At 47.2% G+C, this 19,190-nt stretch overlaps 1 protein-coding gene across 14 annotated transcripts in view; it reads right to left on the reverse strand.

The window, feature by feature from the left end:
* DLGAP2 (DLG associated protein 2) overlaps positions 1 to 19,190 on the reverse strand; it is an 823,185-nt gene that overhangs the window by 41,693 nt on the left and 762,302 nt on the right. For all 14 annotated transcript variants that reach the window (XM_070253515.1, XM_023630813.2, XM_070253523.1 and 11 more), the window contains one exon: positions 13,859 to 14,078. In XM_070253515.1, the coding sequence (XP_070109616.1) occupies positions 13,859 to 14,078 (220 nt within the window). The remainder of the gene's footprint in view (positions 1 to 13,858; positions 14,079 to 19,190) is intronic.

Consider the following 19,190-nt stretch of genomic DNA (forward strand, 5'->3'; position numbering starts at 1 on the left):
GAAAAATCATCCACGGAAGGAACGCCATCTGCAAGCCAGCAACAGAACTAACATCTTACGGTAGTTCAGAGAGAGAAAAATCCTTTTCGTTCAGCAATGCATTCTGTTTTAATTGTTTTCATTAAAAAAATTGACAAGTAGTTATTTAATGTCTACTACACACCAAACATGATTCCAGGCACTGAGGGTTCGGCAGTGAGAACTCGGCCTCCTGGTGCTTGTCTTCTCCTGGATGGGCGGAGAGACACAAAACCCAATCGACTATGACAATATACAATCGTGCTCCAAGACAGCAGACCTGAGGGGCTCAGACAGACTCCAAGAACTTCATGAAAACGTTTAGAAAAGCACCACGATCTGAATAAATAAAACATGCTCTGCTCTTTGGCCTAAACCTGGGGTTCAGTTTAATATCCAGTTAGCACCAGGTTAGTGGAATAGTGGAATTATTTAAAAAAAAAAAAAAAGGAAACAGAAACATTTCTAAGTTTCACACCTCATGTTACTGAACGTAGGACTGGGACAAAAAGCCAACTTAATCCTCAAGGGAAACGAGAGAGAATTACCAGGCAAATGGCGCTTGGAAAAATGGACCACATATGTTGGCGTGTTGGGCCTGCGGGGTGGGGCCCCTGAATGCTTGGCTGGGTTCCACAAGCAGCTCTCCTGGAAATGCTTCTTATCAGAGCTTAGAGGTCCATCAGTGTCTGCCCGGAGTGCAGGCGGGAGCTGGCTGTGGGGTGTTCACACATGGAAGACAGTGTCTCATCTTTTTCTTTTTAACTTTTCAAATTTGCTTCTGGGGGCTGGTCCCGTGGCCAAGTGGTTTAGTCACACTCAAGTTCACACTCCGCTTCTGTGGCCCAGGGTTTCGCTGGTTCGGATCCTGGGCGCGGACACGGCACTGCTCGTCAGGCCATGCTGAGGCGGCGTCCCACATACCACAACTAGAAGGACCCAGAACTAGAATATACAACTATGTACTGGGGGGCTTTGGGGAGAAGAAGGAGGAAAAAAAAGAAGATTGGCAACAGATGCCAGCTTGGGTGCCAATCTTTAAAAAGATTTTTGCTTTGGATGGGCACAAATCTAGATGGGCAGAAATCCTGAGAATAAAAACAGAAGCTCTTCTGCAGCCTGACGTTGCCTCGTAAACCAGACATCTTCCCACATGACTCACCTCTCAGGAGAAGGCTGCCGTCTCCCCAGCAGTTCTGGAGATGGATGCAGTGAATGGAGGCAAGAGAGCCACACGCGGAGGCAGCTGGAGGCCAGGAACCCGCGGCCGAGGCGGGAACGGCCGCCGCAGACCATTTCCAGGAGGAAGGGCCATCCTGCCTGCCAAGGGCTGCGGCTACTTCTGCTGCCCTCACCTTCTGGAGGAGCAGCCCCGTTGGGGCTTCCTGGCCCACGTTGTATCCCAGGCCTTCACATCTCTTTGATAACGGAGCTGAGGCCTGACTGATGACCCGGGGAGCTGGGCTCCCCGATCAAGAGCTTGAGCTGAGCAAAAAGCTGCTCTCGGCCTGAACTCCCAAGTGACCCCCAGCTGCTGTTGACATGGCCATTCTCATATCTGTTGGCCTGAGGGCCACCCAAGGAAGACCTGTCACACGGAAACGGACAGATTCCAAGCATTTCAGCCACATACTTGTGTCCCGGGCTCCTCCGGCTCCAATTCTGGCCTTCTGTGGACAGCAGAATTTGGGGAGGAAAAAGATGGGATCTGAGTGCAGAGAGTCTGCCGACGCTGTCATCTCCATAACGCGGACCTTGGCGGTATGTTTGAGAAAGTCAACGCATTTTTTTGTTAGCACTATTGCCCAAAATACTCCCTGTGTGATCCCAAAATTGTGCTGAGTGGGATTTTCCTGGTCATGGATATTGGAGACATGCATTTGAAGCCACAGTAATAGTTCCCATATCTACCCCGGCCCCAGTATCTCCGCTTCAGAGATCCTCTGTCCTCTGAATCCAGGAAATGAAGGTCCAGACTCTCGGAGCATCTTTTGAAAAGCACACAGTGTCTGCCCCTGAATAACCCCAAATGCCAAAGTAATCCATTTCTTTTTAGTATCTTTTTCCGGATAGTATGCCTTTTAGAATACCCACACGGAGAAAATTAAACCTCAGTCTGCAAGAAAGAACGTGTGGGAGGAAACTCCTGTGTCCTTAGAGTTAAGATCTACGTTCTAAGTTCATGCTGTAAATATTCAGAAGAGAAAAGAACTTGGACCATTGTATGAATCATAGAATATTGTGTAATAACTCAATACTAATTAGGAGAAGGGATTAAATGTTAAGCAGCAAGTCTTAGTAGAGAAGTATTGAACATGGTGATTATTTATCTATTTGCATCTATATGGAGCTTCTAAATCTACTTCAAATCCTGTTTCCTTTCATTTTATGAAGCATCTCTATGGTGTTTTACAGACATTAGGCACAAAATAAATATTTGCGGATTTGATTCAATTGGTTATGTGATTGATCAGAATGGCCGTGAAGGAATGACCTGTTATAAACCAATAAAGTGATAAAAGCAACGTTCTGTTAGAGAAAGAGATCAAAGCACAGACAGACAATTACAGCACCGGAAATGGAACTGTGCCTCATATTTCCCACGTAGGACTTTTCTCCAGGAATTCAATGAGCCTGCAGTCGCCTTAGCTAATGAATCTTTTCATTTTCATTTATCTCACTTACTCTCATGGTAACATTTGACATGATCAGTCATTCCATTCTTCCTTCTCTCTTTGCTCCTTGGCATCCAAGAAACAATAAATGGATAAACAGAGGTATAAATATTCCCCATGATAAATCCACTGGGATTTTCAAAGCTCTCCCATTACTTGTGTTTAAAAAGCGCAGCAGCACGGTCCTACGTCTTAATGGCTATGACAGGATGAAATCAATCCAGTGTAATTAAATATTTTAAAGAGAAATGCTTTACACATAGGAATATATGCTTCTAGTCTATGTCACTGTTTCCTCACTACATTTTACTGTCATTCCAGAGTTTTAGTAGAGATATAAATTTACAACCCATCTCCTAAAACCATAACCCAGCCATATATGTGTGTAGCTAGGACTCCACATTTTCGGTGTTTGAAAAGGATTGAAAGATTAGTCTCAAAATAATCAATCTCATTCAATCTCTTCCTCCAGACATTAAATGGACTAAACAAAATTCTGTTTTAGCCCCACACCTCTCCTGAAAATAAATGATAAATACCCAGAAGTAAGTTTGGGTTTTGAAAAGCTCTGGTGTCTTTCTAAAGGCAAAAGGAAGTTAGTGATGCAATTTTTCCTCGCTTAAAAAAAAATGTTTTTGAGATTTGTATATTTAGCTTTTGGACATCTTGAATTTCAGAGAAAGGCAGTTCCCTCAAATTCAATTTACATGCCTGAACGGTTCTCGCTTTCCCAGAGAATCAAATTAAATTTTGAAGGATCACAATGGTTTTGCGATTAGTGGGCCACCAAGGACCTCCCTTCCAGAAGCGCGTTCAGACACCATCAGTGGAAAACCTCTGCTCTTGCCCTATGCTGCAAAGCAAATCTTTGAGATGTTATTTGTATTTTTCTCACAAGCCTTCCCATTTCCAGTGAGCTCTGGGGTTCCTCTCCTCAGAGATTTTGCTGGGGGAAGACAACTCCAGGATGCGCTCGCCTTGACTTTTGTGAAGGGCTGAACTTGAGAGAGAGACTGCCCAGGGGTCAGGGAGGAGGGAAGAGAACAGAAACCTGCAGAGAACGGTGGCAGCCAGGAAGAGGGCTCTGTGGTCGCAGAGCAGCAGCAGTGCTGACGATGCCCCGGTGAAGATGCAACAGGCTTGAAGGGGCCCATGCAGAAGGGGACACGGAGACCGCAGGGCAGCTGGTGACCATGACCAGGAGGTCCCCAGAACCCCGGATGCCATGTGGGAGTCCTGGTGTTGGTAATGCCCAGGGCTCAGCCCCAAATGACTGAGGCTGAATTTTCCTAGTACGCCAGGCAGGACGCATGGGGCACTCAGGAGTGGAACGAAACTGACTTAAAGAAAATAAATTAATGTGTGATTTCTTGCACACCTAAGTTGTAGATGATCAAATCCTATGCCACATGGAACATCTGACAACGCAGTGGGTCCTCACGAATTGGTACTCTCCAAAGAAAGAAACTCGAAGAGAAAAAAGCTCAACCAGATGTTTGAGATAATAGCCAACATGGCTGGAATTTAAACATTGAATTTTAAATATTAAGTTAGTGCAAACTGTTCATGTAAACGGGTTTAAATATTTTATATAACTGTAAATTCTCAGGTCAATCATTCATACACTCAACACATACTCACTGAGTCCTGCATAGGATGGGTGTACAGACTGGGAGATGAGCTAAACCCACACTCACGTGGAATGCATCCACAAGTGCCTTGAGCAGTTGTGGCCCCCGGTCAACACTACAGATGAACTACATTAACTAGAGATAAATGATGTCCTGCAACTACAGGTCTGTGGATTGTTTTGGGGCAGAATGTGCCAGTCTGTGAGTACCAGCATAGTTTAGTAATAATAATGGGATTTGTGATTTCCAGCTGGTTTCACTGGAGCCTACTGGGTGGAGACTGGTCATTTAGCTGAGGGTGCCCATGGAGCAGCTCACCATAAGAGACCCCCAACAAGAGCAGGCTTGGGCTCCCTGGCACCACGGTGCTTGGCACACATGCTGGTGGTGACTCGAGACCTGGAGACGAGGCACGTTCCGTGCGAGTAGCAATGGGGGGACAAAGAAACCCCTCGAGACTTCTGCACCCCTTCAGGTGCCTTTGTTCCCCTGCCACTGTGCACCGTGTCCTTTGATCCCCAAGTCTGACCCGTGTGAGTCCTGAGTCTCTTCAACAAAAGAACAAAAAGGAAGTTCATGTGTGAGGAATTCAAGCCCCTACTCTGTGCAGACACCGTTCTAGAAGTTTCCCATAGAATGTTCAACAACGAGTTGCCTGCTCTCACGGTGCTTACATTCTGGCGGAAGGACACAGTAGACAAGAGGGTAAAAACTGACTAATTTCTGCTACTGAGATCACCCATCCACGAGAAAACCTAACAGGGTGAATACTGAATTCCTCTGCTGCTCCAGGGGGTGAAATCTTCCTGTGACGCCCGAGGCTGGCGTGCGGCCCCAGAGCAGGGCTTCTGAACCGTTTTTGTGTGATGACCCCTTTAGCAGGATGGTGAAGGCTACAGACTCCTTTTCAAAATAATGGTTTAAATGTGAAGAATAAAATGCAGAGGATGAAAAAAATTACATCAGAACACAGTTATCAAAATGTTAAACATTTTTGTGATAAATATGTATATTAAGGCAGTAAATAATGAGGTCTGGCAGTGGGACTAATAGCTGCTCTAATTTCAAAGCAATGAGCATAAACACTGCCTTGAAACCGCTTCAGGAACCGCGCAGGGATGATAAACCGTCCCGAGTTCAATCTGATGAGTCATGGACACAGCTAATGGGAATGTGTTTTGTTGTCTACATTCATAACGGAAGGAAATTTCAAAGTTAGAAGTTAGTAAAATAAAGATCCACTTTTTATCCCATCTAAGTTCTTGCAGCCCTGAACTCTTGAATATATTAGGGGTCCCCTAGGGGCCCGTGGAGTCCAGCATGGGGACCTCAATTCTACAGCAAGTGACCTCTGCTGAGAGAAGGTCTCCACTTTCCCCGTTACGGTCTCCTGCAGGGCGTTTCACGCGGACCCATCCAGGCGAGGACGTGACCTCTGTCCCTGGAGCACATGCCTTTGACCCCAGCAGACCTTTCTGCTCCTGAGAGCCAGCAATCAGGATGAGCTCCCAGCCCTGAGGCTCTGCTCCTGCTGAGGTCTCGGGTCCTCCCTCAGCCAGCTAATTACCTCTGAGGTTCTGATTTTGACCTCTCCCTTGCGTCTCTATGGTGACAGATGCTGGCTTTTCCAGCTCTCACCCTTGGTTCTCCTTTCTGGACCAGAATTTCATTTGCCCTCTGGCTCCACTCACTTCTGACAGATCTGGCTAACTGGTCACCACCCAGGGTCAACCCAGTCCTGCCGGCTGGGACGCCATCTCAGGGACGGACCGAGCAGCCAGGCTGGCTTCGCTTCTCGGACGTCCATGGCTCAGAGGAGCATGTGGTCCCTGGAAGGTAAGTAGCATTTGCTGCCTTGGGGCTGAGCCTCTGCCCCACGTCCCACAGGGAGCCCGTTGTCCTGGGGGGCCGGCTCCCAGGAGCCACACACGATCTATAACTGGGATATTCGGCAACCACTTCCTGAAACTAATGGTGGTGATTTTTTTTTTTTTTTAACTTTTAGATACCTGATTGATTGTTTTACAAACGCAGCTTATCCACATCTGTGACAATATCTTTTATTTTAATGAACCCTCTCCCACCCCCAGCCACAAGGAGGAAAGTTTCTGATCTATCTTTTTCATGTCAGAGTTTGCCGGAGTGAAGGGTTGCGGGTGAAAATTCTCTGAGTAAATAGTCTGAGCAATTTAAATATAGAACCTGAAGAAATACTCTCTGAATATATTGTATAACTGGGCCCGTCCAGAGAAACAGAACCAAGAGGATGTATACCTACACAGAGAAAGAGATTTATTACAGGCACTTGGCTCCCACGCCTAGGGAGGCTGACAAGACCCATGAGCTGCTGGGCCAGTCGGCAAGCTGCAGGGCCAGCAGCGCTGAGGGTGTGTGCAGCTCCAGTCTGAAGGCTGACAGGCTCGAGACCCCAGACAAGCCAGTGTTTTAGTTCAAGTTCAAAGGCAGGAAAAAGCTGATTCCCCAAACTGAAGACAGTCAGGCAGGAGGAAGCCTCTCCGGCTCGTGGGAGGGTCAGCCTTTTGTTGTATTCAGGCCTTCAACTGACTGGATGTGGCCCACCCACTTTAGGGAGAGCAGTCTGCTTTACTCAGGCTACAGATTCAAATGTTTACTCATCAAAAAACACCCTCACAGACACACCCAGAATAACGTTTGACCAAATATCTGGGCCCAGTCAAGCTGACACATAAAATTAACCGTGGCAGGCATCAGACTTGTAATTTTCCAACATTCCGCAGTGTAGCGAAACCTTAATCTTCAACCACCAGTCTGAAGCACAAATTGACCGACCGGGCAAGACAGTAAAGGTGAAGGAAGCGCAGGTGGCAGGATGTACGCTTCCCTCCCATTTCTGTACGACACTTCAAGGATACATTTTATAAAGGGCTAATTCCCCAGAATTTAGAAACACTTAACAAGAAACCATTTGGTGTAAGTCCAAAAATGTCACCTTAAATTGTCCGTTTCTTGGAACCCACAAGCAAAGAAAGAAAATTGGAAGTTACAAAAGTAACAAATGAATTATAATTTTTGAATGCATTTTAAAGATGGTATATGTGAAATTATTAAGTCCAGATGATCAAGAAACTCAAATGTGTCTACAGGACTTTATGACCACATCCCTCCCATTTTCAGTGTTAGTTCTCATTCCACATCACTGCAAGGAAAGAAAACTAAATACTGACACTGAGGGGCTGGATTTAAAAGCATTACTACAGTTTTTTTCCTGAGAGCAAAAGTATTTTATTTTCAATGTTCTCAGATTATTTTTATAATGTCATGAATTTAGACCACTTGTTTTAATGTAATGCTTTTTAAACTAACATATTGTAAGGAATAAAAGCCATGGTGTCAATGCTTCTTGTAAATATTTATGAGACAATGTAAATATATACAAATAGTAAATACAATTCTCCACTGTAGCCTGAATTTTTTGGCATCTAATATCTCTATATCTTTAAAAGAGAAGTATATTTTAAAAATAAGTGAAAATTAAGATTTTTTTGTTTTAATACATGTGTTCTTTTGTTGTATTTTTCTGATCAGGGAGTAGGCAGGGAAGGAATTTATGTTGGCACCTAAACTAATTAGGTAAAGAGTGAATCAGGGAAGGCTTCCTGGAAGAAGCGATTCCTGCATTGAGTCTTAAAGCATAGCTAGGAGTTAGGCAAGAAACCCAAGGAAGCAAATTCTAGGCTGAGCAAATAGCGTGTGCAAAGGCACAGAAGGGAGAGAATTTCAGGAAGAGTGAGTGTGGGGGGCGGGGAGGGGGCAGTGAGAAGGTGGCAGGAGCGCTGGCTGGGTCAGGTCATCCTGGGTGTGCACTGTCACGCGGAGGCCTGCAGCCTGTACTCATCGGTAACAGGAAACAAGAGAGGGTGCCCTGCGGGCAGTGTTGGATCAGGCTGCATTTTTAGCAAGGAAATCGGCGGCAGTGTGGAGGGCGTCATGGAGAGCGATGAGAATTCCAGCCAGGGGACCAGCTGGAGGGCCACGCAGAGATCCACGTGAGTGTGACTCGGGCTGCAGCAAAGAGAGGTGACGCAGGTTGGGGTGGGACGCTGACGGAGGGGGCGTGAGAGGAGGAGGTGACAGGACTCGTACCTCTGCAGCATCTTGAAATCTGGGGAGTGACTCATTCCTTCATCCATTCCTTTATGCGTGCACTCAGTCATTTAGTCATTGGTTGTTTAGGTTATAGGTTATTTAGTTTACATGATGTTAAATGACCAATTCCACTGGTTTACTTCTCCACGTGTTAAACAATTATGCCTTATAGTAACTGATCACCTTGCTGTCTTGGTGACACAGAATTTCCTGCATGGATCTCTACTAACTCTCCATCCACCTGTACCCTCTCACTGTACTCCTATTTGAGGTGAGAGATCGAGTTACAGGATAAGTTGCAGATATTGTAAAGTACAGGAATCCTGGACTATGAGTCAGGAATCTGCGGTTCTAGTTTCAATCCTATTACGACGAATTGATCTTGACAATGACAGAATACACTGGAAACCTCATGACCATCAGCGTTTACACTCTTCTCCCATTCTATGTAAGTGGCCATTTCTAAGAGAGGGACATGAATTACGTGAAAACAGGTGGTTCTGAAGGAAAGAGCAGGCTGCACACCTGGGGAGAATCTTCTGAGCATGTTTGTCCCCACCTGAGCAATTCCATCTCACACATGGAGCTCCTTGGACAAATCGACTACTTGTCTGCGGAGCTCACTCTTTCTGAGAATTAGGAAGCCCATTCCACCACGTTTATTCCAGAGAGGTACGTATTTTACTCTTAGGAATCGCCACTGGACGCTGGCTCACTCCTACTCCTTCTTTACACTCAGTCCAGGGTCTCCTGCCCCAACCCCCACAACGCCCCCTATCACTCCTGGGGGCCCCGCCTGCAGCCAGGTAAACTCAGGTCTCACTCCTCTAGGCTCAGGCCCCCTTCCGTGTACTTTCTCTCACTGGTCCTGAGGGCGGAGACTGTCTTTCATTCACTTATCTTGAAGGTCCGGAGCATAAATGGATAAGGCGGTAGATGATTCTTTGATTATAGTTGAAAGAAATCACGGGCAATTAAAATCACACGACTATTTTTTATCTTTTAGATGTTTAGGCTGCGTATGTTGACTTCTTCTAAAACGCAAGTCTGCACGCAGAGGAGAAGCACCAAGTAGCATTCCTGCAAAGACCTTTTCCCACCTTTCACAGAGCTCAGCGCTGTGGTCAGACTCATCAAGAGGCAGACGCCCTAGTTGTGAATCCGTCTCTAAACTCCAGGCACGGGGAATGGGGTCCTTTAAAGACACGACCGGGCTCCGTGTCAGGACAAAGAGCTCCAGGGCGGCCTTCTCAGGGGTTCACGGAAACCACCACTGTTGCTGTCTTCTGAGGAGAAGTCCTCACGGTGACCATGACAACCACGGGGACATCTTGGACCACTTGGCCATTTGCTAGGACGCTTCCGGGCTGACGGATGTGTGACGTCATCATTTTCCTGTTGCCTGAATGACAACATAGATTGATGCGGCGATGCAGGGCAGAGCCAGGACTCGGGCAGTATCTGACCCCGGGAGAGCTTGGAGGAAGAGGCTGCCCTTCGTCACGCGGTTCCCACCTTGCCACAGGGGACACCCGCCTGGCGGCCTCCACTGGACTTGTTTGACATCATCAGCACGAACTTGAATTTATTACAAGGATTAGCTTAGCATGCCTGGGAGGGTAACGGGCTCCCCGTTCTTCTGTCTGTCTGCGAGTAGATCAATGTTGACACGTGGCCTGGCTTCAGAGAAGACTTCATTTATTCATTCATTCATTTATTCCCTCATGCACTCAACCAGTATTTGTTGAAATCCTATTATGGTAGACAGACTAAGGGCTCCCCCAAATGTCCACGTCCTAATTTCTGGAACCTATGGCCATGTCACCCTACATGGCAAAAGGCACTTTGCAGATGCGATGGAAGTTCAGGGTCCAGAGATGGGAACACTACCCAGGATTGTGTCGGTGGCCCAGTGTAATCACCAGGACCCGATATTCGCAAGGCCAGAGGGGCAGAGTCAGAGAAGGAGATGTGATGAGGGGGACGGTCGGAGTCACGTGGCCAGGAGACCAGGAAGGCAGCCAAATTCTAGAAGCTGGAGGCTATCTTGGAAACTGGAAATTATGATGTACCCTAGAGAAACAAGTCGCTATAGAAATATGAACAATAAAATAAAAATAAGTTTATGGCTGTTTCCTCTGTCAGGGTTTGTATGGATTTTCCCTTTGTTTTAATGACTTCTAGAATCAGCTGTGACATATGCTGAGAAAATTTTTGACCCAGAGAAAAATCATTATAATCTAATTTTATAGCATTTTCCTCCACGATATCTATAACGCTCCCTCCCTGGGAAAATCGGGCGAAATGCATATTGAGACAAGTAAATCTATCTGATAAATCATTTCACAGATGAGAAAGAAACCATGTGTGAAATGAAAGTTAGATGTTTTCAAAACCACTTCACTTAAGGAGAGAACACTAATCAATATGCAGAGTTCTCCGTAATGAAAGAAACAGCGGGGTGGAGAAACGCTTCTGGTCGTGGGTCATCCTCCCTGGCAGTGTATTCTCGTCCTGTCGAGCTCCCTGGAGATTAGAGAAAAAGGGCCTGTTTCAGCTGGATCACCACAAGCCTTTAAGGACCGAGGGATGAACAACTGGACTCGAGTCCCCGAGACAAGCACAAGCTTCGCTGGCGGCATCAACCCGCCCAGGTTTAAAACTGAATGCCTGATACATATTTAAAAACTCTTAACAAACCTTTCATGCATATATTTGATATTTAATTATTACTAGATGAATATTAAAATTATATATTTGCATTTATACAAGGCGAGACAATCTAAAAACACCAACTTCTACTTTTCAAGCATGCAAAAAAGCCCCCATATTTAAATAAATCTTATTCTTCAAAATCGTGTGAATATTTTTTGAAAATAACTTTTTTCGGATTATTTTCAAGAGCCAGTTTTAGAACCAGAAAAGGAGATCAATTTGTCAAAATCGTCTCTCTCTCTCTGTGCAGGTGTGCGCGCGCACACACACACATCAACAAAGGACAGCTATTAAATGTTAGTTTATGATCCTCCAAATGTTTTGACACAAAATTATGAAAATCCTGTTTTGCCTCAAGGACAGGATGCTCTGAGTCGAACAGGAAGGTCAGGTCTGATAAGGAGTAGGTGTTCACAGCCGGGATGGGTAGAGAGATTTTATCCACACTTTCGTTTTCCTGTGTTTTTCCAGATATTTTTCATTTCCGTGGTATCTCTCGCAGTCTTATCAAGGGCCCTATTGCTGCATGCCATCTCAGTTCTGCTTAAGGAAGAAAGATTATAAACATTTTGTGGGCGATGCTCAGAGTAAATCGGGCAAAGGCAGGAACTGATGTACCTGGCTCATGTCCTCAGAATGGCCGGTCGTCCTCGACATGCTGAGCAGCCCCACTCACCGTCTTCCATTTCTTCTCTCATCTGACTCGCAGGCTGTTCCCGAACTCTGCCCCCACCCCCAACCGTCTAGAGGAAATTTGTATTCAATAACCAGGCCAAGATCCAGCAGAAACTTTGAAGAGAAGCACTTTTTGTAATTTATTTGGTGCATACGTTTTGAGACTACACGAATGTACTCGGTAAGATATGTACATAAATTAGAACTGTAGTCTGAATTCGGCACCGGTTCTTGTATTCTCTCTACCAATTCTGTTTTCTTCTTATTTTCCCTATGATGACAGCTCTAAAAACAATAAAGTCACTTTCGACAAGGTAATTATTGTTCCAAAGCATTTCTGAAGATCATGCAAGTGCTTAATTGTCACTTGCTCATAAGAGACACTCAACAAATATTGGCGAATTTATCCGTAATGATCTCCAAAAGTGTTTCTTAAAACACTGTGATTGTAAAGCTCGTTACGTCCCGCGGTTTCAGATCTGCTCATTTTTCCCGTTTCATTTTCACCAAGGGCAGAGCATGAGAGGCGGCCCAGGACGCCGCCGAGAGGAGGGAGCAAGTGGGAGAGGACAGCAGAGGGGAGAGCCAGACACTGAGCACCCCCCACCACAGACCACCACGCCCCCTCGGTGGCACCTGCAGGATGTTGGCAGTCCTGCAGGTGTCCCACGGAACAGGTCCAGCACCGCCCTGTCGGTTCCCACAGAGCTGTGCTGAGCTGAGCGCCAAGATCCAGGACACTTCTTCTGAGGCCCCAAGGCTTAGCCATCAGGGGACCATCATGGTGCCACAAAGCATCATGAAAAGACCAAGAGGACCCAGAGCTCTCTCTGAAGACTAGTGATCAGGTTTCCTTGACACATTTTTCATAGCTATTGCTTCTTTTGAACACCTCAGAAAACCAAGAGTCAGGAAGGTTAATGTGGCTAAGACCTCCGAGTGACAACGTGATGGAACAAGGTTTGAAGCCAGTGTATCCTGTTCCATCCAGGGCTAAACCACAATATGTTTTCCTCCCAAAGTGCCACGAGGGCAGCACGAGCTCTGCAACCTGTAAGGACGTGTCATCTCCCCAAATTCTCACTAAATGCCTCAGCTTTGAAACAGACCACGCTGTGTCTACGGGATGGGGACACACTTCTCCCCGAACTTCCACTGTCTTCCCCACTCTGTTCCTAACGCTTGTTATCGGGAACCATGCTCTTTCTGTTTCTTCTGAGAACTGTCCCCGAACACCTCTGACACGTCCGCAGCATCCGAATTTGCTAACACTCAGATCAGCTCGCTCAACATCGCTTGCTTTCGAGCTTCCCTGCTTGGCCTTTCTAGGTAGCTCGGCAGCTTTTATCACATGCTGTGTTTTATGGGTTTCTCTGGGCCATGCATATTCATTGTGTTATATAAAAAATAATAGTGCACTGAAATATTAGGCAGTGATATTTAGTTTAGGTGGTAAATTTTCAAAGGGGTGGATACGGTTTTCCATAAGACCTGAAGGAAACTGTGACATTGAATCTGTTGAGCCCTAAGACGATTAGTGAATTTACATTTATGATTGATCTGCTTTGCAGCAATGAATCATGTTTATGGATCTGCTTACCGAGCAACAGAGCTTCAGGCTGGACAGCACTACGAAGGAGCCTGGCATCAGTGCTCATCAGCTGAAGCTTTACTGCAATCTATTAAACTTTGATATTTAAAACACAATCACCTTCCAAATGTCAGCACTTAAATTTTTTTTTCCGATACAAAATGTTACAAAAGTTATACTTGATTATCTTAAAGAAGCTTGATAAGTAATAGATTTCATTCTAAGAAAAAGAAAGGTTATGAAAGAAATGTTTCAGAACATCATTGCAAATACGACAATGTAACAAACACAATTTGGAAAAGTAACCAAACGTCTGGAGAGTAAATTGTGCCCGCGGTACAGGTGCGCCCCGCGCCTTCTAGGACGAGGATTCAGGCACATCTGTACACTTTTCGCTCGGAAGGTCGGAAGGGGCATGCTCCTACCTGCTGTGGATCTGATGGTTGAGGTGATGTTGGAGGGCGTCATCGCGGGAATACATTCGTCATCTTGCGAGTAACCAGCTTGAATGGCTCGAAGGTAACTGTGACTCCTCGTCCGGAAGCAGCCGGGGAGGTCCAGGGCGTCCATGGCCTGAGACTCGACCTCACTGAAGACCGATTCGCACACCGACTCGAACTGCCCGTTGATCTCCGCCTCACTCATCTGGAACAAGAACGACACAGCTGACGGCGGGATCCAGCCGGGTGACGACGGCCATGTCACAACACAAGAGAGAACAATATTCACCCCGATCTTCACTCCCAAGCTTACGTTTTCAGCCTAGTTAGGTCGAATCAGCACTGGGAACCTGTCAAGCTTGGGAAATAGCTTATTAGGTCGTTACTTACAAAACACTAAGGTAAACAGCCAATTCCAAGACGTCATTGAAGTTCGATGGACCCACAAGGCAAACCTTTAAAGGACAGCTGACAGTTATTACTAAGTTTAAGAGCGAGAACGTGTTTAAAAGTTTAGCACCATACCTGGTACAGAGTAATTGTTCAAAATGTTAGTCCTTCCCTCTTTTTGTGTTTTCCGAATGACCCATCCCCAGCTGTTTAGAGCCCAGGCGGCTCCAGGGGTCGAGGCCAGTACATGAACACACTTTAAGTAGGGGAAGCTAGCTTTAGTCCTCTTCTACTCATGGTCCTGGAAACCAACAGCAAACTTGTCAGTAAGCTCCTATCCTTCTCCCCACGGGGCAGCATAAACCCGAGTCCAGAGGAGAGGGGAATGGCTGGACGGCTGTGCCTGCCCACAGGCAACAATGGCATCACCTAAATTCCAGTTTTGTTCTTTTTCTTCCTCAGCCTGAGTTAGTGCATTCACTTCATTTGATAACTTAGCAGGTAAAGTAGTTATTTTCAAGCCTGAGATTTAATTTCTGGGTATACCATCAACCTGGGAGCCCAAAAATTCGAACTATATTTGAAAAAAATTATCCAGGCTCTGAACAGAGCGGGGATCTCAAGTGGCATGCACACACGGGGTTGACCGTCGGTGGGTGGAAGGGCCTTTGCGCAGGGTCGATGACCCTGGGAGGACACGCTTTTCCTGAGGTTGCTAGATGGAAATACTCATGTGTTTCCGGTGAGCCAAATCTAGAGGTTTCAAATGGAAATCCAATAAAGTGAAACATACTGCTAAAACAAGGTTGAAGAGAACAGGATGGGAGAAGAAATGAGAATTTTAAGAACGAGAAGCTGAAACTGGAGAGGTAACATGTAGCTGCCCACAGTCCTGAGGACGAGAGGCCCATGGTTAGCGGGCAGCAGTTAGCGGCTCCAGGGGGTGATGGACGCCTTTGGGGCTTTGACAAATGACCCTCCCAGGTGCTCTTACATTTGGGTATGTCCCTTGGGAGCATGTTACGTGAGCAGGTCCCGGATGCTTGTTCGCGAGAGGCATGAGCAAGGGCTGCGGCTGGTGGAGAGCAGGCACGTGGAGGTGAGCAGAGTCAGAGCTGGGGGAGGTGGCAGGCACAGCACACCCATGGCCTCCTCCTTCCCTCCATCTTATCTCCTTGGCCCATCCCTCCTGCCTGAGTTGACTGGGGAGCCCAAGCCCGAAACCTGGACGCGTCCCCACGGCCAGCTGGATCCTCTAGTCCAAATCCGGCCCCCGCTGTCCCGCACTGACTCACTCTTCCCGCCACATCCCCACGACCCCAGCCCCGGCTCAGGCTGCCACCTCGGATTGTGCCATCCCAATGCCTAAGATGTCACTGACAACATCCTCAACGCCGGGGTTATGTTGGCAGATAAATAGAAAAGCATTGTTTTAAACCCCAGATTAGTTCCCCTCCTCTAATTGTTCACGGAGTAAACACAGGCAGAAGAATCCACTTTCCTCTTTTATAGGGAAAATAAAACAGGCACCCTCTGCCCGCCTCCCTGTGCCTGATGGACCTGCACACGGCTTCCGGCTGCCTGGGTTTCCCTGAGATTATTTCACGACTTCTCTGGTTTTCCTGATTATTTACATGCTAGAAGAATGGCTCTCCCACTCAACAAAGGCGAGCGAGTCTAAGTAGTCACCATCCTGGAGATGATGGATCAGGATGCCGAGGAGACTCAAAGGCAGGGCTGTTTGCCTGACGCCACAGTGTAAGAAAGAGAACATTTAGGTTGTGCAGGCAAAAAAGAGCAGAGAAAGATGAAGGGGCCCTGCATTCATCCAAACGGTTTGAGGGTTCCCGATGTTGGACAGAGACAGACAAATTCAGAGGGAAGACAGACCACAAGCTCCTGTCATGGGAGCTGCAGGTACCCCGTGAAGGAACCGAATCAGAAACCCCTGAAATACGGCATTTTCTGGACTACAAATTTCTTTCGATCTAAGTTTCCCCTGATACGGAATTACATCAAAAAGCCTCAGATTGGTTTGTCATTTATGCCAAAGATCCACATTAGACACTTGAAAAGGCCCATTTCTGAGGGATGTGGCCCCGTCTGCCAGCACCCGGATGTGGGGTTTCAGTGGACACCTTCTGCAAACCCACCCAGGCACAGGAGCTCTCCCCTCTAAGAAGAGAAGCTGTCAAACCTGTACGTGCATTTTACAAACACAGGATTAAAATTTCAGTAAGGACCATTTGGCTGGTGCTTCCAGCAACAAAAACCTATCAGCAAGGTTCTGGAAATGAAGATGACTTTTCCCCAAACAAATACTAAGTAGTTGAGAAGGATCTCAAATTGGTCTAGAAAGTAACTGAAATAATCTGTTTTCCGGGAGCTGATTTGTGCACTGAACCCGAGGGAGATTTTGAGAAGTGGATATAATTTTACGTGGGAACTCACACCATGACTCAGCCTCCTGGAGACGTCCCGCAGGGATAGGAAGCTAACGGGGTGAGCTATGGAAGCAGCCAGTGCGGCTCAAAGCATCTTACTTCTTCTTTTGTGAACCACAAATGCAGAAACGCAACTAGGACTGCTCCTAGATATCAGCACAAAGCAGAGAAAATTGGGGAAGGGATGAGGGGGGAAGGGAGACTGTCCAGCTTGCGGCAGAGAGCTCTACACAAAGCTGAGCGTGGGCCTCTCCCAGGTCACGACAGACGACATTTACGGAGCAAGCGCGACACGGGGAGGATGCGGAGATGATGGGACCCTGGAGCATACCTGCCGGGAACATGACTCAGTGCAGCCACTGTGGAGAACAGTGTGGAGGTTCCTCAAAAAATAAACATGCACTCTCATATGATCCAACAACGCCACTTCTGGGTAGCTATGAACAAAAATTGAAAGCAGGGACACGAACAGATACTTGACACCATGTTCATAGCAGCATAATTCACAAGAGCCAGAAGGTGGAAACACCCCAAGTGTCCGTCAACAGGTGAATGGGTAAGCATAATGTGGTCCATCCATACAATGGAATATTATTCAGCCTTAAAAAGGGAGGAAGTTCTGTCACAAGCTACAACATGGATGAACCTTGAGGACATTATACTCAGTGAAATGTCAGACACAAAAGGACAAATACTGTGGATTCCACTTATCTGAGGCCCCTAGTGGAGTCACATCCACGGAGACAGGAAGTAGATGGGGGGCCAGGGGCTGGGGGAGGGGGTGGGGAGTGAGTGTTGCCCGGGGACAGAGGTTCAGTTTGGGAAGATGGAAAGTTCTGGAGGTGGATGGGGTGACGGTTGCACTACAACATGAACGTACTTACTACTGAACTGCGTGCCTAAAAATGGTTAAGACGGCAAATTACATGTTACGTATATCTTACCACAACTTAAAAAAAAGGATGCATGACAGAAAGAGAGGCTGTGATCATGGGGAAACACCTTTTTAAAGAGAAAGAAAGAGAACGAGACAATGGCACGATCTGAAACTGTGAGGAAGGCGGACGTCTTTCCTGCCATGAGGACGCAGAGGGTGGCCTCCTGGTCCACGCGGGTCTCCAGCACCGCCGCCCTCCGCACAGTCCGTCTGCCACATCCCTGAGCTCGTCTGGCTCCCGGAAAACGGCTCAGGTGGTCGGAATTCTCCCCATTGCTGATGGACAGAAACAAGGTCAATGTGGAGCCCGTCACAGTGACGGTGACCCCAGCAGGGTCCGCCGGCTGAGCCCTGGGGCAGGTGAGAGATGCCGCCCCCAGGAAGATAAGATCGGGGGACCCGGATGGCAGCCCGCTTGTTCTGCACTCGCCCTCCAGAATGGTTTCCATCTTTCGCCCTGTGAGCTGTCAGTGAAACCGTCACAGGTGCTCGCACACACAAAGTGGCCACATTGTGAACCCCAATATGGCAGGAAAAAATTCAGTCAACACTAGAGGTTCATTAGGTCATAGAAACACTGTGAGTTGGGTGTGGAGGTATATAAAACGATAATTAGGGTTTGAACAGGTGACGAGAAATACATTGTAATGGGGGAAAAGGGAGCAGGTCCATGCTCTGTAGGAACACGGCTGAGGCCTCCTCAGTGGGTCCCCTTGCGGTCTGTTCCCTCTGCGACCTCCATCCCCATCGTGCAGTAAGAAGCCAGTGGAAGATCTGGGGACAGAGTGAAGCTCGTATCTGGACACACCCGCCACTTTGCAACCTAAAATAAGACAGATGTGTTCCGGCTGACTCGCCTGGAAAAACCTGGACCTGATAAGAGCTGTGTGTCCCCAGAAGCACCAGCAAATTTGGGCAGCCAACATTTGTGTGACCTTTGGGGCAGGACTCAGACCCTCCACGTGGGGAGTGGGCATGTGATGCGGGAAAGGAAGCCGCTCAGTGTGGAGGGGATGGAGGGCGGGCAGGAAGCAGAGGGCTGCTGGTGCCTCTGCTCCCTCTCGGGTGACTTTGGGATCTGCCAGGCATGGGGGACATGAATCCCCACGCTGCCCCCATCTGGCGTCAGACAGGTAACTGCTTTGAGACTTGGTTCCTTATGGCTGCTATATGTCTCACTCCGCTGTCTCCCCAGTCCCAGCACAGCCGGGAGGAGCTCCAGTAAATAACGCTGAGTGTCATGTCTGCCGGTGGGAAAGGCATGGCCATGCCCCACGGGGTGGCTCCTCATGATGGTAATGGACAGGGCAGCCCAGAGCAGTGGCTGTGGATGCAGGCCTCAGCAAACCACACCACCGTTACATTATTATTTATCAAATGAGGGGAAGGTTAGAGCATCTTCAAGTCTGCTGTTCCGAGTGCATTTAAGGGATATGAAAAATGTGGGCACTATTCCATTTAACGTGTAGATTATTTCTATATATAACAACACTGGCGCTAAATTAAGAGTAAGATGGGGCAGCATAATTCACAAGAAAAACGCAGC

The sequence above is a fragment of the Equus caballus genome, chromosome 27 (genome assembly GCF_041296265.1).
Source record: "Equus caballus isolate H_3958 breed thoroughbred chromosome 27, TB-T2T, whole genome shotgun sequence".
Classification (NCBI taxonomy): Eukaryota; Metazoa; Chordata; class Mammalia; order Perissodactyla; family Equidae; genus Equus; species Equus caballus.